Raw genomic sequence first — 18,539 nt, forward strand, 5'->3', positions numbered from 1 at the left:
ATAATGGTATGCTGCGTGTATTACCTATTGCTGTGGTAATGATCTCGATACCGTCTCATCATATCTGCGTTTTGATTGTGTGCTTGTTCAGTTAAATATTCAGTAGATGGCGACACAGACGAAGAGTTGGTCGTTAGTTTTTCCAGTGGTGGAGACATCATTGGGCTTATAATAGACCCATATCGTTTCCTCGAGTAGGGCGATACACTTGTGCTGCTTCTGGCCTCCTTGTTGGCATACGATCTTCGTCTTACACCTGTGAGCATTGGTGGCACATCCAGCTCCTCTTCCTCCATTTCTTCCTCGTTATCGCTGGAATCAGAGCCATCGTGCTTTGTGCGCTTCTTGATTCCTTTCCCCAACGAGATAAACTCGTCCAGATTCCTTGAATATCGCTTCTTTCCTGATATGAATGGGTGATTGAAGGCTTCTTGCGGCGTCATGCGTTTGACGGGATCTACTTGTAGCGCCTTCTTGAGAAAATCCAGCAAATGCCGCCTCACTCTCATCTCTTTTTCTATTTCAGAACTGTTCATGCCTTTTGGTAATGGGTATTTCAAAACGAGCTCATCCAGGTTGAATGTCGAAAAGTAGCGTTTGCTTGGCTTTTCAGTCTTGTTTCTCTCCTCTGAGTATTGCCGGATATCTTTGAACGAGTACCGAACCTCGCCAGTGAATGTTGTTCGTTTGTTGTAATAGCGATGTCCATGCTTTCCTCGCTGAATCATGTAGTCTGGCAAATTTCCAACTGCTTCAATGATGCGAGTCAGCTGGTTGTATTCAGAGCTTCCAGGAAAGAGAGGCAGGCCCAAGTACAGCTCTGCCACGATGCAGCCAAAAGACCACATATCAATCGCTGTTGTGTATCGAAGTCCAATCAGTACTTCTGGAGACCGATAGAACCTGCTTTGAATATAGGTGTACGTTTGCTGTGATTCATGGCAAGCTGATCCAAAATCAATGACCTTGATGGTGGGAGATTCCAAGCTCTTGAGCAGAATGTTTTCGGGTTTCAGATCGCAGTGAATGATTTCGGCAGTTTTGATGATTGCTAAAGTATCCAGTATTTGGGCTGAAAACACTCGCACCAGATTTGTAGATAAACCTTTAAAATGATTTTGCTTTACCAACTCGTACAAATTGACTGATAAGAGCTCGAATACAAGACATAGGTGGTTCTTATGCATGAATGACTCCTTCATCCGTAGAATGTTGTGTTCGTCGTTGGGATCACTGACTGTGTTTAGCTGCAAATGTTCATGTTAGCATGGATCCAGAAAGAGAGCACCTCACAAGCTTACGTGTTTTAGTATGTTGACTTCCACTAGACTCTGCTTTGTGTAGGAAGGCTTGTTCTTGATAATCTTGAGTGCCACCAACTCACCCGTTGTTAGATTCTTGCATTTTGCAACCTGTCCAAATGTGCCCGCCCCCAGCACATCTATAATTAGATATCTTGACTCCAGTTAATACAATGATGTCGTAACTCCAGATTGATAATCTCACTTTTTTTCATCGCTTGGTCCCACTAAACCATGCACATAGAGTATAAAATCTGAATTCTCGTTATCACATCCATCGTTTTTCGAAGGTACGCCTGGCTTTGTCAAGACTCTTTTGGGATTAAAGGAAGTATCGTACTCGAAGCATGGATTTCGCTTTCTGAACGTATCGCAAATGTTCACTGTCAAGCTTTGAATTATCTATGGCGTGCTATGTGTCAATTATACAGCATGATTATCCATATGATTCACTCTTTACATTGTCTCTGGATGAATTGCGTCGACATGATGAGGGAAACCAATCTTCGTAACTTGGCTGCCTTTGCAGTCGCTCTGCTGACATGACAAACCCTTGATGCTGATACATGGAAGATGACATTCAGTAAAAGGGGACGAGGTAAAAAGATGGAAAAATCTGTCTGATAAAATGGAAAAAGCTTAAATCAACTAATAAACCCACGGAGAAATTCTTTGTTTGTGGTTGCTCCCGGCATCTGCATGAATTTAACTAGCAGACAGCAGAGTGCAAAAAAGAAACAATGGGGAAATGCGTCACAATGATAGGCGTATTATCTTTCATGTAGTAGAGGCTCCTCATTGTCATGGAAACAACATGCCATTCAAGGCAACGTGCTTTTATCGTCTCGCTGAATAGGATACCAGAGTAAACAATAAGATTGTGTTTCTGCGCAGACTCGTTTGACGCCATTATGCGGGGTCAATTTGTTTGTTGGTGATAATCTGTCAATCATATACAGAAGATCAATCTATCTCATTGCTTTGATATGAAGTACCTATATATATATATATATATATAATATATACGAGACTTTCAACACTTTGGGTGGTTTCCTGACCTATGCTTCGCTTCGTTGGAAACCAACCTACGTTCAAATGGCTAAAATATTAGAAGAACCTTGATTGTTGATTGATATAAAACCACTAATCACAAGAGTGTTTATGCTTCGGATGGTTCTTTACCTTTGCTTTGCTTCGGTGAAAACCAACCTCCACAGCGGCAGCTCGCGCTACAGATTGCCCTTGCGTATCTTATCAAAATACTACTATTTTCATGTTGACCCTCCACTTACACATGAAAACTCTTTATATTATCTCTGGATCTGATTCTTATGTGATACTTTACATCCATATACATGTAGCTATTTCATATACGGGCAAGTATCATACAGATATTATCCTTTTTTAGTCAAGAGTATGCCTAATACAGCAAATTCTGAGTGCATTTGAGCTGTGTTTTCTTGCGCTCAAGGCCGTTTTAGGTTGTTAGAATAGTACCAAACAAGTGTTCTTGTCTGGCAGTTACTTTCTGACACCTTTGCTCAACTTTTTGGGGATCAAAAAAACATGTACGAAATTCGACCAAAAAAGCATGAGGTACCCCCCTCATGGCTTTCGTTGAAAATCAAACGATCGCATTTTTCACCTTGATAACGAAGACTTTTACTATGGTATATCTTGAATCAAAATGTTTCTATCGATCCAACGTAGCCCCTTAAGTCATCTTAGTGGGACTTTGATATGTAAAATTTCAACTTTTTGTCCAGAAACCTCTTTTCATATTTTCATAAATTGCTCAATAAGTTTATGAAAAACATTTAATCTAATTTGCATCATTGGATGCACCTTGAAAAGCACTCCAAGAAAGCTTAAAGAAGCATTTTTTTTTTTTTTTGTAGGGGAGTCGAGCTCCAGGTTTTATTTAAAGTCCTTAAAATGTCATGCTGAGGGAAAGAAAAGACTGTTGGTGGACCCAATGTCTGCAAAGAAGGGGAATAAGATATTTTGAACTAAGTTGGGAAAGAAATCTACTACTAATAAGGTGCGACTCCTAGAGCCAGTACAGTCTTGCGGAAATCGTCAAAATATAGATCATGGATAAGAGTACAAAAACACCAAACGAGGACATCAGTACTACGTCAAAAAATCAAACAACTTGCGTCCACCAGGATTTGAATCGGGATCCTCCCGTTGGCATACGGGAGTTTTACCACTTCGCCCTACCACCAGGGGCAGCTTAAAGAAGCATGGGACGATTATCATACTTTATAGAGTCGAATCTGGAAAAATAGTTCAATCGAATGGAAGTCTATTAAGATTTGGCCAATCTAGAACAGACTATAATTCTGAGCTTGAATCAATTTTGGCTAGTGGGGCTGGCTGGCAAACTCAATGCCCTTTTAATCATGAAGCCAATACAGTAATAGATTCTTTTGAAGCGTATGGAAAGTAGGTGGCAATATCGCTATCCATGCTATTTTTCTTGAATTCTATATTTAATAGAGCCAGTCTATCAAAATACTTTCTAGATCAACTTCTTTCCTTTTTGAGGCTTTGTGAGGCTTTGAAAGTGTCTACGGACTGATCATTTATTATAATATGATATTTGTAGCATCTAAACTTCCATTAGGATATGCTTCAATATGAAAAAACCATAGCAAACGATGGTTGACTCAGACATTTTACTACCATAACTTCAATGCTCCAATGGTGTTTGATATATTCTGCCACATTATAGCCTGGCAAATCTAAACATTTACCGTTCCTGCAATGCGTGAATGCTCGTTAGCAAGGAGCTTAAATGATAGCATCTTGGTAAGTGGCTATCAAGCTGCTTTTCCAAGTGATACAGACCTGCAAGCCTCGACTTGCCATTGAGGCACAATACCGAGCGTCTAAATCAAACAGTAGAGTATATGTGATTAAACTGCGAACATAGATTTCGTTTTCTTGAACGGAACAATAAGCTGCAGCTTTTCGAGAAAATGGGTTAAATGCGTACATGTCTACGATAAAGCAGCTGATGCTAACATGTCTAGCTTGACCGCACAAACCATTTTTCATACAAGGCCTATAGCATGTACCATTTGTTATGTGAAATACTCGTATCTTTGAACAGTTCCTTGTATATATTCATAATTGCCTTAGGTTAGCATAAACACATTGACAGAATAGAGTGTATAAAAATGCATAGTAATCATCATTGCTGCCATGCAGTGCCAGTTTCTTGCTTGTTGATCAGCTTATTTTCGGATCATACCACACATTATGGTATAATTCGTGGTAATGCACATTACGGGATCAAAATTGCAAACATTTGTACTATCCTTTAGCGTAAATATCAAAGATGAAGCATAACATTTAAGCTTGTGAATACAGCTTATATCAGCATAAACTCGGGGTTGTAAACGAAGTGCGATTTTATTTCCCATGCTCGTAATACGCTATATAATACACCTTTGCTTTTCATCCATACTTTCTTTTCCATTTACAAAGTAATCTATTGAAATATGAAGGCTTTTATTGTTGACAAGTGGCTGAAAGGTCCTGAAGAACTCGTTCTCAAAAATGTTGATCTCCCTGCTGAACCAAAAAAGGGTGAGCTCCAGATTCAAGTCAAGGCTGCTGGTTTGAACTTTTTCGACACATTGATGGTATATGAAGACAGCAATCAACTTCTAATTATTGAAAACTAATGAGAGCAAATTACAGATCCAAGGCAAGTATCAAATCAAGCCTCCATTCCCTTTCATCCCTGGTGGAGAGTTCAGTGGTGTCGTTCTCAAATCTACTGTTCCCAACTTTAAGGCTGGCGACCGAGTTTTTGGATCAGGATACTCCTTTGCTGAAGTCATTAATGTGCCTGCATCCAATGTTCTTCCTATGCCTAAGAACTTTTCATTTGAACAAGCTGCTGGTTTGTACATCACATACCCTACTAGTTACTCTGCTCTTGTTTTGCGTGCCAATTTGAAGGCTGGCGAGTATTGTCTGGTTCATGCTGCTGCTGGTGGTGTTGGTATCGCTGCTGTTCAAATCGCAAAGGCCCTTGGTGCCAAGGTCATTGCAACTGCTGGTTCAGCTGAAAAGCTCGAGATTGCTAAAAAGTTCGGTGCTGATTACGCCATCAATTACCGTGATAAGGATTGGACTGATCAAGTAAAGAAGGTGACTAATGGACATGGCGCTGATGTTGTGTATGATCCCGTTGGTTTGGTTGAAGCAAGGTAACTTGATATGAGACGGATGTTGGATTATGTAGATTGCATATTAAATGCTGATGAAATTTAGCACAAAATGTACTGCCTGGAACGGCCGTATTCTTATCATTGGTTTTGCTCAAGGCACCATTGAAAAGATCCCTACTAACCGTTTGCTATTGAAGAATATCTCTGCAGTGTAAGTATTCGATGACCTGTTATGATATTGTACCTGTATTCATGATCATTTAATTATAGTGGCTTACACTGGGGCGCATATACCAGAAATGAACCTGAACGTATCCCTGAAGTCTGGAATTCGCTGTTTGAATTATTCGAATCTGGTAAATTGCAGCCTGCCCTCTATGAAAAGATCTATACTCTGGATACCATTCCTCAAGGTATGATGGCTATCAATGATCGCAAATCCTACGCCAAGGTTGTTGCAAAGATTGGAAACGATGAGAGCAAGCTTTAAATTAGATGTATTTTATCAATAAAAAGAAAAAAAAAGGAAGAGCATTTGAAGTTCAATGTTACATGTAACGCATATACGATGATCCACATTGCATAGATATCCATACAGCACCTTCTCGGTTTGAATGAGATGCCCTTATTGTGGTTCTCAAGCTTCTATTTGTGACGCGGATTAATATTGCTCCAAGACACACACATAGTAAGGTCCCTTCATTTCAAATGATAAATACAAACGAAGCAAGGAAAAGTTTGGGCTTGGCATTTCTTTCTGTTTATTCTTAATTTGCTTTTGTCTCTCTTCATGGAACAAGCATTCGATTCCAGCGACAACAGCACAATGAGATCATTCATGTTGTCAAACAGTGGAGCAGCCGCAGGAGCAACAGCAGGATATAGCCAGGCTACTCCTCCTCCTCCCTCCAACACTACAGATCAAACAGCTTTCAACTCGACAGCATCTCAGCCTGTACGGCTGTCTCAAAAATCTTCACAAACCAACACATTTGTTCACAAGCTATACAACATGGTACTCGATGACCAATTCCAACATTTGATTGCCTGGAACTACGCTGGCGCATCATTTATCGTCTGCAATATTATGGAATTTGCAAGAGATGTATTACCAAAGCATTTCAAACACAACAATTTCAGCAGTTTCGTTAGACAGCTCAACATGTAAGTGTCTGAATACAGTGTTTATTTGACAAAAAGTACTTAATAGTCGAGCTCTTTGTTTAGGTACGGGTTTCATAAAGTGAACAAATCACCTCGTGGTCACCGAACTTTAGCAGAGAATCAAATCTGGGAATTCTCTCATTCAAAATTCCTTCGAGATCGCCCTGATTTACTGGACGATATCAAACGTAAAACCATGGAATCTGATACTGTACGACGTGAAACCGACTTACACGCACATATGGCAATGATGCAGGTGTCGCAATCAGACATGCTACAACAAATCAACCATTTGTATGATAGTTTCAGCCAGATTGTCAAGGAATTGCACGAAACAAAGCAAAAGCAAGAGCACCATAATACACTAGTGAAAGACGTACTTTCGTACATTACCCAGCAAAATGGAGGTAAGGCTGCTTAATGTCATTAGCATGTTCATATACTGACAAAATGTAGGTCAGTTGCCTCATGAACTTGGCTCAGAGTTCAAAAAATTGGAAGTAAACAAAGCAGCACCTTCGATATTCGTAACCACACACCAAGACCACTTTAGCCATCATACACAACAGCAACCTCTTGTTCCTACTCAAAATCGGCCAAACAACAGCTTACTACCTTCTATTACTTTTTCTAGCACATTGCCACCTAGTCCAAATCCAATCAATTTAGCATCATCATCATCCACAACCACAGCATCATCTACTTCACTTGATAATAAAAATGGCTACTACCAATCCAATACCTCACAAAGCCCATCTCAAGTTTTAGCAGCAGCACAAGCAGTGGCAGCATCAGTAACAGTGACCTTACCGGATATAATGAACTCACCAACACCCACACATCAAACTAGCAACAACCGAAATCATCATCATTTCTCCTTTAATAATTCATCTCACCACACAATGAATGGTTGACATGATAGTATGTAATATAGAATAATCAAAACTAAACCGAATCCAAGTTGACATGATCCATGTCTTATGCATATCAATCGTTTTTCTCCTTATTTCTCTCTCTCTCTCTCTTTTTTTATATTTATCTCTAAACACTAATAATAGTCGTTTCTCCTGGTTAGTTAATTAGTTGACCTGAGAAATCCATCTATTCTGATACTTCTATTGTTTGTTGTTACACTGGTCAATTTAGTTTAGTATGCTTTTCTCTCATACAAGTTGCCTTTAACCGTAATTGCATGATATCTCCAGTATTCTATGTCAAGTCAAATACAGGCCCTCTTTCCTCTCTGTTAAAAATGCCAATGACTCGTCAATATTCTCTACCTCCATAACACTGATCAATCTAATTCTAACACGGCTAGATATACATTCAGTCATGCCTCTCTACAAATACATGCTTTTAGGCACGTAATATACCCATCTGTTTAATAAAATGCACCTGATACTGTCCTTGCAAACAAATCTTGTAGTCTTTACAGTCAAGTTGTCAATCGCAAGGTTAATTAATGCAAAATTCCAGCTTGCTAGTATTCAATGCTGCTCGCTTATCCTGTTATTCATGTATTGGCGTTTTATTTTACTGGTATATACTTGAAATTCACGTTTCACTGTTCACCATCGTATGAAAACTCTCAGTAAACAGTTTTATAGCTGGTTGATCCGACTTTCTTAGAACGCTCCTTGTCTGTGTCTATGAAAAAATTTTAATAACGGCAGTTAGAATACTAACACTGCCTCTTACTACTCAACAATACGCAAAACACGGCGAAAATTAGGTGCATATGAGCCACGTTTTCTCCCGCTAAAAGTCAACTGGGGCCGCCAGAATGGCACCAAACAATTACTTTCATCTAACATCATCTCTTTGACACCATTCCTCAATTTTTTTGGGATCACCAAAAATCCACCAAAAACCATGAGGTACCCCTCATGGTTTTCATTAAAATTCATGGCTTTCTCCGCTAAAGATCACAATCTAGTAGATAAAGGCAGAGTCTCCACTTATGGTGGCTCTACGCTGGATTCTAGCCATAATCCAGGCAACAATATGTTCACATATGCTTCCTTCTTCAAAGATATTCACAACCAAAAGCGCACTCCATTTGAAGTTGCTCCCTCCATTGTTGATAATGGATCATCCCCAGGCAAGGCCCTCGACTTCACTTCCACCTTTGTTGAAGCGACCGACGACTTCTCGTTCATCATCGACTGCTCACAATTTATTGGCATGGTGTTCAAGGAGAAGACGCTACCCAGCTGTCTTCGTGCACAATATCCCAAAGGTCTTGGTATTAGACATCGTATGGTCGGCAAGAATCATAAGGTTATTGAAATGAACTTCCCCACTGAACAGGACTGTATGGAGGCCTTGGGGAAGGAGTTCGTCCTCCAGGGTAAAACTATTCAGGTCAGCAAGGCTTTGGACAAGAATGCCAACGTTGTTAGAGTTACTGTCTCGGCTATCCCTTACAAGCCTGTAGAGTTTCTTAAACCTTTGTTAATCCAGACATTTGAACAATATGGTGATATTCTCAATGTCGGTCTCTGTCACTCCAAGGATGGTAATTGGTTCACTGGTAGAGGTTTTGTTACACTTAATATGGATAAATCCAAGCAATATGAAGCTGAGTTGGCACCTCAGATCCCATTTGGAGATTTTCCGGAGAAAATCCGTTTGGTTTGGACCAATATGCAGCCCATCTGTAAGGATTGTCATACTGATGAACATGTCAAGGCCGACTGTCCTCGAGCAAAGAAGAAGGCCTGTCATAAATGCGGTAGTCTCGAGCATCTTATTGCCCAGTGTCCCCGCGCTCATTGGAATCGAAAGAAGGACCAAACTACTCAGGAACGTCGTCGCAATTCCGTTACTAAGGAGAGTAACCCTTCATCAAAGCCTACAGGAAGAGAGGTCAATCTCTTAGAACTGATGAATGTCAAGCAACCCAAATACCTTGCCAAGAAGAAGGATGTGGATGTTGCCGAAGACGCTATGGAAACCGACGATGAATCCACCACTCCTGAACAAGAGGCTCAGGAACCAGCCGACTCAATCCATCAGGAGGAAGTAGCACCAGTTGATTCAGTTGAATCTGTCGAGCCACAGACTGCAGCATTACCTTCAGTTGCACCAACCACTGTCTTTGATCCACCCTCAACGGTGGAACCTTACCAAGATGACAGCCTTGATGACAAGGAACCAGCCTCTAAAGATGAACAGGAGACCGTTCATCTCACCAGTGAGGAATCTGAATATGAAGGCGGTGATACATCCGAAAGCTCTGTAGAATATACTAACTACCGGGACAAATACAATCTTAGTAAGGGCAAAAAGAAGACTTCTACTGCTGAAGGTGATACAGCACAGGAGGCTTCCCAGAAGCGTTCTATCAGGGAACTGGCTTCTACTCCACCGGGATCTGACCAAGAGGGATCTGCCAAAAAGGTTTCCAAGCAACAAGAGGACAGCCATATGGATGAGGCCGAGCAAGGCAACTCCACCACAACAAAATCATTATAATCTTAATGAGTGAATCAAACCAAACTAAGAATATCAAAATTAAGATAGGTTCAATCAACTGTAGGAACCTTAACAAACAATACAATCAAAACACAACAACACAATTCATAAGATATCTCAAAGGAGAACTATGCAACATATTACTATGCCAGGAAACCAACACTCCATCACACTCGTTTGACACTGTTACAACTTCCTTCAAATACCAGTTCCAATACCACCAAGCCATCTGGACCGGACAGTGTGGAATTATCAACTTCAATCAAGCCTTACACCTGCAACAACTAAAGACCTTTGACGATGGAAGAGCTATATTGGCTAAGCTCTCTCTTGTCGACAATAATATGCCACCTATGTATATACTCAATATTTATGCACATGCTGATGACTATAGGGCCAGGAATCAGCTTTTTGGTCAAATTATCACTCACCTCAACACTATGCCTAACATTCTGCCATCATTACTGATCGCAGGGGATATGAACTACTGTTTTGACAATGCTAGTTATCACCACTCTCACCGAGCAGGTAAACCGAAACAGTTTATGGAATTCTTGAACACCCATTTCTCTGATTGCCTCAACCCGAGAAATGAACCTCATGCATACACCTTCAAGCGCGGATCAACCATGTCTACCTTGGATTACATGTTTGCTGGACAGGGTATAGCTTCAAAGATGAGCGATGCCACCAACTCGTTCCTCCGTCCTGAATGGACTGATCATGCTCTTGTGACCAAAACATACACAACCGGATTGACAAACTGTGGTAAAGGCATTTGGCGTGCAAACCCTCACCTTGCCAAAAATCCTAGGTACAGACAGAAGTTGGCTGATGAAATCGAGAGATTCGTGGCGACCAAATTGGACTACAATCTTTCAGCTCAAGACAAATGGGATTTGATCAAGCGGAAGACCAAGCAGGTTACTATCAACTTTGCTAGACATCATGATACTTGGAGAAAGGCCAGAATCAAGGCGCTGCAAAGCGAGAGGAATAACTTGCTGCGATGCTACCGGAATGACATTGAGTGCTTGAAACTGCTGCTGCCGGATGTGGAGGGAGAGCTATCCAAGCTACAGCAGGAAATTGTGGAGATTCAGATGTTGAAAGCAGGCCGCCGATGGTTGGAGCAGAGTGAGAAGTCCCCAGGATATATCAAACACACCATTGACCAGCGTGTTGACCAACGGACAATTGCAATGTTGAAACATCCTAGCACTGGAGAAGCTTGCCTAGACACGGAAACCAAACTCAATGCTGCTGAATCCTTCTACCAGGATCTGTACACGGAGGAGCCAATTGACATGGATTGCTTGAATACCATGCTCGGTCATATTGACCGTACGGTATCACCGGAGGATGCTACAATGATTATGGAGCCAATAGACTATGATGATATCTTGGACGGTGCCCGTCGAACCCCCAAACAGAGTAGCCCAGGACTGGACGGCATTGGCTATGAGATACTTTACCTCCTTGTCTCTCACCCAAGCTGTCGTGATATTATCCATCAGGTATTTAATGACGCTGTTCGCTCGGCAAAGTTCCCCAAATCTTGGCAGGCCTCATGTATCATTATCTTACACAAGAAAGGTGACAAGAGTGATCTAGCTAACTACCGTCCCATCACATTGATTGCAGCGGATTGCAAGGTCTTTACTCGCATCATGAACTCTAGAGTTGTCCAAGTGGCTAACAGGATTATCACCCCTTATCAATGCGGTTTCTTGCCCGGCCGTTATATTGGGGATCATGGAATGTCTCTCCAGGTGATTATGGATAATGCTCAGTCTGCTAGCTAGCGGAACCCCTCCAATTTTACTGCTTATGCTGGCATCATGCTTGATAATGCCAAGGCCTATGACCGGGTCCACCCAAAGTATCTCTCCCAAGTACTGTTAAAGTTTGGCTTCCCTGAAGCGTTTGTCACATGCATTACCAACCTGTTCTTCGATAACTCCATCTATGTCAATGTAAATGGCTTCTTAACCGGGGCAATCTCTCAGCGACGAGGGATTCGTCAAGGTGATAGTATCTCGCCAGTCTTGTTCAACCTGGCCATTGAGCCGTTCCTACTCTCCATAGTCAACAATGTGAACCTCACAGGATACAGCCTGCAACACGTCAAGCTCCCACACCAAATACAGAACCCATGGATATCTCCTGCTCCCATCAAGGTCCTCGCGTACGCCGATGATGTCCTGTCCTTTGTGAAGTCGCAAGATGAATTAGTTGAGCTCCAGGATCGTCTCAGAGTGTACAATCAAGCCTCCAATGCCAAGATCAATTACAGTAAATCCGTCGCCTTCCCGCTGCACGGCGGTAAGATGAAAGATACTGATGGCCAACAGGTCAAACGTTATGTCACTACTCAACTGCGTATGAAATGGTACGACAGCCACTCCACGGGTTATATCAAGTATCTTGGATACCCACTCTGGTTTGCTAATCACCAACGCGATGTCTTCGTCTCAGAGCTACTGGGCAATATCAGGGTCATGACTGACATCTACGGGTCTAGAAAGGTCTCACTCTACGGCAAGGCCAACATCGCCAACACGCTCATCCTCTCCAAGCTGTGGCATGTTATCCGAGTTGTGTCGCTCCCTCAAGAGGTTTTGAAAAAGATCAAGTCCACCATTTACCAATTTGTGATGTCCGGTTTGTTCCCACCGCTCAAGGCAAACTCATTCTTTCTACCTCGTGATCAAGGCGGGCTAGGCCTGATCGACATTGGAGCACAACAAAAGTCGTTACAGTTTCGATACCTACGAGTCTTACTACTCGGTAACCATGGTCGCCTACCTGGCTTCACATATCAACTGCTCACTCACGCACTTCGTCTCACAAACGACGTCGCTCATCATGCCCTGCCTCTCTTGTTTCCATCTGCTCGCTACAAGAATACGCTGAATGGTCTCCATCCATTCCTATCGATGTTCAATGCCATGGACATCTGCAGCCTTCACAGAGACTGGGATAGACGCCCAACAATCACTACCATCATGAGTCTCCCCCTCCTTGCTGCCTTCAACCCCTTTGCTGTTACAACAGACCTGGAATTCATGACCAAAGATTCGGTTAGGAGAAGTTGTATCCGCGACTTCTTTGCATATGACCTTGCTCAGCATAGCCTCCAGTTTCGACCTCGGTCAGAATGCCCCACACCAACCACCTTGAACAAAGTTCGTCGTGCCCTAGCCAACCATCAGATCTCCTTCCAACGCTTTGTCAACCACAACAATGCCGGTGAGATGGATTTCCTGCCTTTCGTTGAATCCATGATCTACCAACAGCACCCAATCTTCAAACTGCCGAATAGAGAGCTCCGTTTCGTCATGCTAGACATGGCTAACCTCGATGTCGGTAGACATTACAGTAACCAACTCAGCAAACAGCAATGGAAGGCATTCTACAAGAACACGATGCACTACTCAGCTCGCAACCTTTGGTACAGAATGATCCACAAACAAAGCTCAAATCAACTGGCAATGGCCCAACGCAATCTTAAACATGCCGCATCAGACCGCTGTACCCTTTGCAATGAAGTGGAAGACGCTCAACACCTGCTCATCAGTTGCGTCCATAAACTTGATGTCTGGGACTCCTCCTTCAACGAGTTCCTTAGCTACCCCAAAACCGCCGATCCACAACTTATCTACAACTCAATTATGCACTTCAAACTGAAGCATTATTATATCTACAATTATGACTTACACATTACCATATATGACCTCTTTGCCACCATTATGCGTACTATCTGGAGACACCATTATCAACAGTTTTACAACCTCATCCCCTTTAATGCCATCCAAGTCTGTCGCCACATCCGCACAGAACTGTTAAGATTGTCAAATCTTAGGCAACTCTCCCATTAGTCTATTATTCAAGATTTATATATGGCAAGTCACTTTGTCTCCATACACTTGTCCATCTCTTTGATGCATTTGTTTTATTTCTAATTACTATCCTAATAAAATAATATCATCCAAAAAAAAAAAAAAAAAAAAAAAAAAAGTTTTCATTAAAATTCAAACAATCTCGTTTTTGGCCTTCAAAATGAAGACTTTTTCTATGGCATATATTCGACCAAAATGACTCTATCAATCCAAAGTAACCTCTGAAATTGCTTTTGTGCGACCTTGAAATGTGAAATCTCAACATTCTGGCACAAATCGTTGTTTCATATTTTCAAGAATTACTCAATAAGCTTCAACAAACCACTTTTTACAATTAGCATTACTGGAAGCGTATTGAAAAGCATTCCTAGAATGCATTAGGAAGTATGCAATGATCATCACAATTTATATAGTCGATTTCTATAAAAATAGATTTATGGAATCGATTCTGATCAAAATTTGTCCAATCTCAAACGAAATGACATTAGCGGGGATTTAATTTATTGTGGTGGTGGTGGCGGTGGTGGTGGTGGCGACGGTTGACAAAATTCAATGCTACTAGCATTATTATGATGATGAACTCTTTTGGAAGCTTATAAGAAGGGTACAGCAAATTGAAAAAGTACTGCAGCTTATTAGTCTGGCTACTTGATTTTGCCTCTGTTGCAGATTTTTATATTTATGCTTATAATCATTGCAAATCGCGAATCCAAATGCAAAACCAATGTGAAATGCACAATCCTCACCTTGGGCATTGATGATGGCAGACGGTTAATAGTGATGTATTCAAAAATGCATCAGTATGATGCACTTGAGATGTACCAGCAATCACTCGTAATGCCTTGGTCGTCCTTTCATTACTGATTTGTTGGTTGCTTGGTTGTCTCTGAACGATCTTTCAAGATCGTAGTCTTCATCTGTTCAATGTGCTCATTAGGGTAATGTCTATTGCATAATTTATGTCTAAGCGGCTGATCTTCATCCCTATATTGCGCAATTGTTGGTACTTTTAGAATGCCATTTTCGAAATAGTTGCTGATGAGTAATGCGCTCTCACTCCATGTATCCTAAATGAGCACATCAACTAGTCAGAGAGTTTTTGATATCGTGCATGTGCGTGTGCTTGTTGATTTATTGTATGTAAAGTACAGAAAGAAATGAAAAAAAATAATCATAAACTCTTTTAACGAGAAGTGGCAGCAGCCTTGGGGGCGAAGCCCTTGGCTTGTTGCTTGCTAACCTTGGCTTGAGAACCCTATTCAACCTCATTAACGACATGTTTCAACGCATTCCATCTATATGACCACTTACAGCAGGGTTAGCAGCCTTCTTAGCAGCAGCAGCAGCCTTCTTGGCGTCCTTGGACTTGGAGATGGCAGCTTGACGAGCAGCAGCACGAGCATCGGGCTTTTGGTTACGCTTAGCACGGATGGCATCCCAAGAGGCACCAACAACAGCACGCTCGTGTTTGACAGTACGACGAGAACGCTTCTTTTGAACTTCTTCAGTCATACCCTTCTTGTTCAAACGACGATAAATGACGGTCCATCTAATCTTACGAGGGTTCAAACGTTGAAGGAAGTAAGAAGCAGCCTTACCGTTGATGAAACGGAAAGTCTATCAAAAAATCATATCAATATCCACAATGCGCATCGTCTAAAAAAACCAATAACATACTCTACAAAAATAACACATTAATCATCTGTTGATTTCAACACTGTTGCATATTATCGTACCTGCTGTCAACACGGACGTAGGTCTTACCCTTGGCAGGATAAATCTTGTGACCAGAGAAGGAACAAATCTCGAGCCTAACGAGTGATGGGAAAGCTGTTAATTCCAGTTCATGTAATTGATGTTGGTGCATAAATAGATGGATGGATGGATGGATGTTTGTTCTTACTTCATTCTAGCTGTACCAAATTCGTAAAAGGAACGATTCCTCGGTATGGTGTCTATGGATTCATATGGCTCTTGCCCCTTTCAACTCGCCCTGTTACTAGTGGTGTATAACCTACAATCAAAGAACTTCTCCGAGGATACTCTACATCAATGTCCGGCTCGAGAGTTATTGTTGAATCCCTGATGCCTTGCAATATGGATCTCAATGGCGATCGTTGCAGTTGGCCAAATGAAAGCCCACCATTAGGCCCTTCAACCACATATCTACATGAAATGAAATGTTGTGTTGGCAGCATTTGCGTACTGACGTTTACGACCATTGAATGTCTACATCAAACCGGGCATGTCATTTCGTCCAAGGCATCAAGAATTTGGTATACAATGCCGTTCTTATACAATGTCAAAGAATCAAATGCTGACCAAATGTACAGAAGAACAAAATTATAAAAACAAGACACACAGAAACATAAGAAAAAGTAGTGTTTAAAATTGCAATTTAATGAATATGTACAGGATATATAGAGAATAATGTTGAACATTTATTACGGGGGTTTTTCCATCTCAATCATGAAATAAAAATTTAGTTGGCAGCAGCAGCAGCTCTACGACGATCGCGCTCTTCGGTGATGGAGAGCTTGACACCCTTACCCTTAGGAAGAGAGATCATGGGCTTGGAGCCTTGACCGATGGTGAAAACGTTGGAAATACGGGTAGCGAAGACACGGTCAAGCGAATCCTTGACATGAACAATTTCGAAACCACCAATGTGACGCTCACGGTGGACGAGTTGACCAACACGACCAATATTACGACCACCAGTAACCATGACAACGTTACCGACTTCGAACTTGACGAATTCCTCAATCTTGTTGGTCTCGAGGTTGAAACGGATGGTATCGTTAGCCTTGATCAAAGGATCAGGGTAACGGATAGAACGACCATCGTGGGTAGTGATGTATGGGACACCCTTGGAACCAACGAGGACCTTCTTGACCTTACAGAGCTTGTACTTGGCCTCCTCATCAGTGATACGGTGAACAGCAAAGCGACCTTTAACGTCATAGACGAGACGGAAGTTCTCACCAGTCTTTTCAATGGAAATAACATCTGTTATGTTCAATTTTAAAGAAAGGAAAAGAAAAGCATCCGGGATTCGTCAAAGCTTAGGCTGTGAGAACTCACGTAACAACAAATAAACCCAAACCACAACCCAAACCACACACTAAATCAAGAAAATAACTTACCCATGAAACCAGCAGGGAAGGTAGAGTCGGTACGGACCTTACCATCAACCTTGACCAAACGTTGCATCAAGATGGATTGGACCTCACGACCGTTAAGAGCGTACTTGAGACGGTTACGGATGAAGACAATCAAAGGAAGACACTCACGTTGCTTGTGGGGACCAGAAGAAGGCTTGGGAGCATAAGCACCTGTGTGATAGAGAATGAATAAGTAAATGAGGTTCAATTGCAAAGGTTGTATGCGTATACAAGAATGAGTGTTGGTTTTATATCAGTTGTGAAATAAAGCTCGTCAGGATACATCGGATTGTTGAGCTTGACTTTTGTTTATTTATTTTTGTCATCCCCAAAAACCAACAACTGTTCTTGTATACACATACATTTGGCGGATACATACCCAAAAGTTTGTCAAGCATCCAGTGCTTAGGAGCTGCTAAACGCTTCATGTGCTTCTTGGGACCACGAGCCTAGAGTATCATCGTTAGCATCAGATGCATGTGGATGGATGGATCATCCAAGATGCCAGATGGAAACTTACCATATTAAATGATTGATATAGAAAAAGGGAAAGAACTCTAATTTAGGAGCACCGATTCATGGATCTTTTATACCACATGCGAAAAATTTCTTTCCTACTGGTTTGTACTGCCCTCTGCGGTGACTGGTTTGACCCGACAAACAGCTGTAGAGACATTGGACAATCGATAAATTTTTTCGCAATATTTGGCCAAAATGAAAGCAATTCAAATGTCCATGAAAACACCCTATATTTCCGGCAAAATATAAGTTTGTGAAAACCAAAGTGCTAGCAAAGTCGAGCTTGTTATCTAATGTGTCTCAATTCCAGTTTGGAGAGATGCTAGAGATGGGGTTTCACTCGTGATGGCTCCCTTGCGTCTTACAAATCTCATTGATCTAATGATCCATTGATGATGGTCACTGGGCAGTGTATAAGCCTCTTTTTTTTTTTCGCTTTTTCAAGCTTGCGTCTCAAATCTCGGGCAAGTAAGGGAATGATGCAAAACACTCGTAAATGACTAGCGACATGTTGCAATGTAAACATTGATACAACCCTCGAATGCTGAGGTTACATTGCGATGAATATAAATAAAACACAACAAAGTGATTTTGTCCAACTATGAATCTGAGATCTCATTGGCAAATACTCATGCCAAATGAAATGATCTGTGTGCGTAGATGCTACGTAGTGGGAGCTAGGCTCCAAGGCTAATATAATCGTAGTATTTCAAACTGGGTTTTTTTTATTTGTAGATCGGGTGAACATTTTGTGCGGTGTAGAAAAAAAAAATAGGTGAGAGAAAGAAAGAAAGAAAAGCTACTAGCATCTTACCTCTTTCATTG

General features: G+C 41.5%; 8 protein-coding genes across 8 annotated transcripts; 5 read left to right on the forward strand and 3 right to left on the reverse strand.

Moving 5' to 3' along the window:
* Positions 1 to 20: 20 nt before the first annotated feature.
* ATC70_001158 (uncharacterized protein) lies at positions 21 to 1,881 on the reverse strand (the record flags this gene model as incomplete). Its single annotated transcript, XM_064820558.1, has 4 exons — positions 21 to 1,247; positions 1,302 to 1,455; positions 1,507 to 1,703; positions 1,762 to 1,881. 4 exons carry the CDS (start codon positions 1,879 to 1,881, stop codon positions 21 to 23), a joined length of 1,698 nt encoding a protein of 565 aa, XP_064684478.1.
* Positions 1,882 to 4,810: 2,929 nt separating this feature from the next.
* On the forward strand, positions 4,811 to 5,978 carry BUD14_1 (protein phosphatase regulator; the record flags this gene model as incomplete). Its single annotated transcript, XM_064820559.1, has 4 exons — positions 4,811 to 4,954; positions 5,013 to 5,527; positions 5,592 to 5,699; positions 5,759 to 5,978. The coding sequence occupies 4 exons, from the start codon at positions 4,811 to 4,813 to the stop codon at positions 5,976 to 5,978; spliced, it is 987 nt and encodes a 328-aa protein (XP_064684479.1).
* Positions 5,979 to 6,278: 300 nt separating this feature from the next.
* ATC70_001160 (uncharacterized protein) lies at positions 6,279 to 7,566 on the forward strand (the record flags this gene model as incomplete). Its single annotated transcript, XM_064820560.1, has 3 exons — positions 6,279 to 6,652; positions 6,716 to 7,059; positions 7,109 to 7,566. 3 exons carry the CDS (start codon positions 6,279 to 6,281, stop codon positions 7,564 to 7,566), a joined length of 1,176 nt encoding a protein of 391 aa, XP_064684480.1.
* A 991-nt stretch (positions 7,567 to 8,557) lies between these two features.
* Positions 8,558 to 10,129, forward strand: SEC24_1 (COPII subunit; the record flags this gene model as incomplete). The annotated part of the gene is made up of 1 exon (XM_064820561.1): positions 8,558 to 10,129. The coding sequence occupies one exon, from the start codon at positions 8,558 to 8,560 to the stop codon at positions 10,127 to 10,129; it is 1,572 nt and encodes a 523-aa protein (XP_064684481.1).
* Positions 10,130 to 10,569: 440 nt separating this feature from the next.
* On the forward strand, positions 10,570 to 11,934 carry ATC70_001162 (uncharacterized protein; the record flags this gene model as incomplete). The annotated part of the gene is made up of 1 exon (XM_064820562.1): positions 10,570 to 11,934. One exon carries the CDS (start codon positions 10,570 to 10,572, stop codon positions 11,932 to 11,934), a length of 1,365 nt encoding a protein of 454 aa, XP_064684482.1.
* Positions 11,935 to 11,970: 36 nt separating this feature from the next.
* On the forward strand, positions 11,971 to 14,010 carry ATC70_001163 (uncharacterized protein; the record flags this gene model as incomplete). Its single annotated transcript, XM_064820563.1, has 1 exon — positions 11,971 to 14,010. The coding sequence occupies one exon, from the start codon at positions 11,971 to 11,973 to the stop codon at positions 14,008 to 14,010; it is 2,040 nt and encodes a 679-aa protein (XP_064684483.1).
* Positions 14,011 to 15,214: 1,204 nt separating this feature from the next.
* Positions 15,215 to 15,898, reverse strand: ATC70_001164 (uncharacterized protein; the record flags this gene model as incomplete). The annotated part of the gene is made up of 3 exons (XM_064820564.1): positions 15,215 to 15,286; positions 15,343 to 15,648; positions 15,785 to 15,898. 3 exons carry the CDS (start codon positions 15,896 to 15,898, stop codon positions 15,215 to 15,217), a joined length of 492 nt encoding a protein of 163 aa, XP_064684484.1.
* A 615-nt stretch (positions 15,899 to 16,513) lies between these two features.
* Positions 16,514 to 17,718, reverse strand: ATC70_001165 (uncharacterized protein; the record flags this gene model as incomplete). The annotated part of the gene is made up of 4 exons (XM_064820565.1): positions 16,514 to 17,040; positions 17,178 to 17,366; positions 17,575 to 17,644; positions 17,716 to 17,718. The coding sequence occupies 4 exons, from the start codon at positions 17,716 to 17,718 to the stop codon at positions 16,514 to 16,516; spliced, it is 789 nt and encodes a 262-aa protein (XP_064684485.1).
* Positions 17,719 to 18,539: the final 821 nt, after the last annotated feature.

This window comes from Mucor velutinosus (assembly GCF_035048745.1).
Source record: "Mucor velutinosus strain NIH1002 chromosome Unknown tig00000041, whole genome shotgun sequence".
NCBI lineage: Eukaryota > Fungi > Mucoromycota > Mucoromycetes > Mucorales > Mucoraceae > Mucor > Mucor velutinosus.